This window comes from Penaeus vannamei, chromosome 27 (assembly GCF_042767895.1).
Source record: "Penaeus vannamei isolate JL-2024 chromosome 27, ASM4276789v1, whole genome shotgun sequence".
Taxonomy (NCBI): Eukaryota; Metazoa; Arthropoda; class Malacostraca; order Decapoda; family Penaeidae; genus Penaeus; species Penaeus vannamei.
The window spans coordinates 33,123,570-33,126,569 of NC_091575.1; the positions used below are offsets into that span (position 1 = coordinate 33,123,570).

Genomic DNA, 3,000 nt, shown 5'->3' on the forward strand with positions numbered 1-3,000 from the left:
AAGAGAAAGAGAGAAAGAACAGAAAAGAGAAAGAGAAAGAGAGAAAAAAACAGAAAAGAGAAAGATAAAGATAGAAAGAAACAGAAAAGAGAAAGATGAAGAGAGAAAGAGAAAGAACAAAAAAAGAGAGAAAGAGAAAAAGCAACTAACCAAACCAGAAGGAAAGAGAAAGGGAAAGATATTTCCTCGAGAAAGAGAAATAGAGAAAGAACAGAAAGAGAAAGAGAGAAAGAACAGAAAGAGAGAAAGAGAGAGAAAGAACAGAAAGAGAGAAAAGAACAGAAAGAGAGAGAAAGAGAAAGAGATTTCCTCGAGAAAGAGAATTAGAGAAAGAACAGAAAGAGAGAGAAAGAGACAGAGCAGCGAGGGTCCCCGCCTGGCTCGTTCCGGCGTCACACCAGCGCCCCCTTTTGCTCGTGCAGGCCGTTCGCCACTGAGCCGGCAGGTGAGGGCGTCGTGGCATCCGAAACAGGTACAGCTGGCACGCGGGTATGAAACCTCGGGTGATTGTGGCACCGGGTGGCACTCGCTGAATGGCACCGTTCGGGAAGACGCCGTAATACCCAAATTTTTTTTTTTTTTTTTTTTGGTCTTGATGGGGAAAGGATAATATCAAACTGATTTTTTTCTTCGTCTTGATGGTGAAACATAATACCTAACATATTTTTTATGGTGAAATAATAATTTATTTAGTATTTTTTTCCTTTCTTTGTTTTTATTCTTTGTTTTTATTGTGGAACATAATAATACCCAATATTTTTCTTACTTTCTTTCTTTCTCTTTATGGTGAAATGATAATACCCATTAGATCTTTTTCTTTCTTTCTTAATTTTTGTCTTGATGTTGAAACACAATCAAATCTGACTCTCGTTTCCTATGCTTGGAGACACGTGATGAAAAGCACATAATGTCAAACGGATTTTGGCAGACAAGCGCTCCTACAAAGTCATGCTCGTTGTCATTTTATGCCAAACAGGTGGTGACACGTTGAGAAAGTGTCGAGAAATGTTTAGCTAAGTGGCTTTGCGGGGTTTTGTGGATAATAAAATACACGTGAGGAGACGGATACACGAGGTGACACCACACGCAGATCACAAGCGACTGTGTGCGTTTTTATTTTACACACACGCACGCACGCACTCACACAGTCACACACACACAGAAACAACACAGTCACACACACAGAAACATACATACATATGCTTATCTATGTGTTTGTTTGTTTGTGTGTTTGTATATGTGTGTGTGGGTGTCTGAGTATGTTTGCGTGTGCGTGTGCGTGCGTGTGTACGTGTGACTGTGAGTGCGTGTGCGTGCGTGTGTACGTGTGTGTGTGTGACTGTGAGTGCGTGTGCGTGCGTGTGTACGTGTGTGTGTGTGTGACTGTGATTGCGTGTGCGTGCGTGTGTACGTGTGTGTGTGTGTGTGAGTGCATGTGCGTGCGTGTGTACGTGTACGTGTGTGACTGTGAGTGTATACACACCAACAGACTCTCAAGCAGATCTGTCATTCCACTCACATAAGTATATCCACAATTATACTCACACAGCGTCATGGTTGCCAGTCATGGCCACCGCGCTCCCTTCGCCTGCGGCCACCTCGCTATAACGGCAAGAGGCGCTGAAGGAGACGAGACGGTGAAAGAGATGTCTTAGTGAGGAGTCCGGTTTCTTTGGGCTTCAGGTCCGTGTGATTGAGGGATTGGCTGAAGTCTGGATGAAGCTTGACTGAAATTTAAGCGAAGTTTGACTGAAGTCTGGATGAAGCTTGAAGCGAAGTTGGGTGAATCTTGACTGAAATTTAAGCGAAGTTTGACTGAAGTCTGGATGAAGCTTGAAGCGAAGTTGGGTGAAGCTTGACTGAAATTTAATCGAAGTTTGATTGAAGTCTGGATGAAGCTTGAAGCGAAGTTGGGTGAATCTTGACTGAAATTTAAGCGAAGTTTGACTGAAGTCTGGATGAAGCTTGAAGCGAAGTTGGGTGAAGCTTGACTGAAATTTAATCGAAGTTTGATTGAAGTCTGGATGAAGCTTGAAGCGAAGTTGGGTGAAGCTTGACTGAAATTTAATCGAAGTTTGATTGAAGTCTGGATGAAGCTTGAAGCGAAGTTGGGTGAAGCTTGACTGAAATTTAATCGAAGTTTGATTGAAGTCTGGATGAAGCTTGAAGCGAAGTTGGGTGAAGCTTGACTGAAATTTAATCGAAGTTTGATTGAAGTCTGGATGAAGCTTGAAGCGAAGTTGGGTGAAGTTTAAGTCGTGTTTGATTGGCGGGTTTGACCAAAACTTGACTGAAGTTTGGTCGAAGCTTGGTTGAAGTTCGAGCATGACAGGAACTTGACGAAAATTTGAGTTTAACTGAAACTTTCCTGAAATTCGAATGAAAATTGAGCGAAGAGGCGAAGCTGTAAAGTGGAATAAAGTAGGAGAAGAAAAGGGGATAAAAGAGAATTAGAGGAAAAAGAAGGAGGAGGAAAGAGTGAGAAGTAAAGAGAGGAGGTAAGAGAGAGAGAAGAGAGAAAAAAGAGGAAGAGAGAGCCGGCGGAACAAGAGAAAGAGGAGTGAAGAGGAGACCGTGAAAAGAGATAGGTTGAGAGGATGAAACAGACGAAGAAGGGAAGAGGAGAAGGGAAAGAAGCAAATCAGAGAATGTGAAAATAAAGGATGGAAAAAGAATATCATGAAAAGGGAAAGAGAGATTGGGAGATCGAGGCAGAAGAAGGGAAAGAAAAGGTAGGAAAAGACAAAAAAAAATAGAAATAAAAATAAAACAATTGGAAGAGTGTTTGAAAGGCAGAGGAAGAGAAGAAAGAGAGAGAGAGGCGGCAGAGGAGGAGAAAGCTTGAAAGACTGAAGCAAACGAAGGGAACAAAGGAAAAGGAAAAGGAAAATGGAAGAACGGTCGAGAGGCGGAGAAAGAGGAAGTGAAGGAGACGGAAGACAGAGGTTGGAGAAGGGGAGGGAGGTGGAGGGGTGCAGGCGGGGGAGGGGGGGGGGGGGG

General features: G+C 43.0%; 1 protein-coding gene across 1 annotated transcript; it reads right to left on the minus strand.

Moving 5' to 3' along the window:
- Positions 1-1,679: 1,679 nt before the first annotated feature.
- On the minus strand, positions 1,680-2,327 carry LOC138866883 (apolipoprotein A-IV-like). Its single transcript, XM_070140705.1, has one exon. It carries the CDS (start codon positions 2,325-2,327, stop codon positions 1,680-1,682), a length of 648 nt encoding a protein of 215 aa, XP_069996806.1.
- Positions 2,328-3,000: the final 673 nt, after the last annotated feature.

What these genes read in the sequence shown, in the direction of transcription:
- LOC138866883 (XM_070140705.1), bottom strand. Translation starts at nt 2,327, where the DNA reads ATGCTCGAACTTCAACCAAGCTTCGACCAAACTTCAGTCAAGTTTTGG.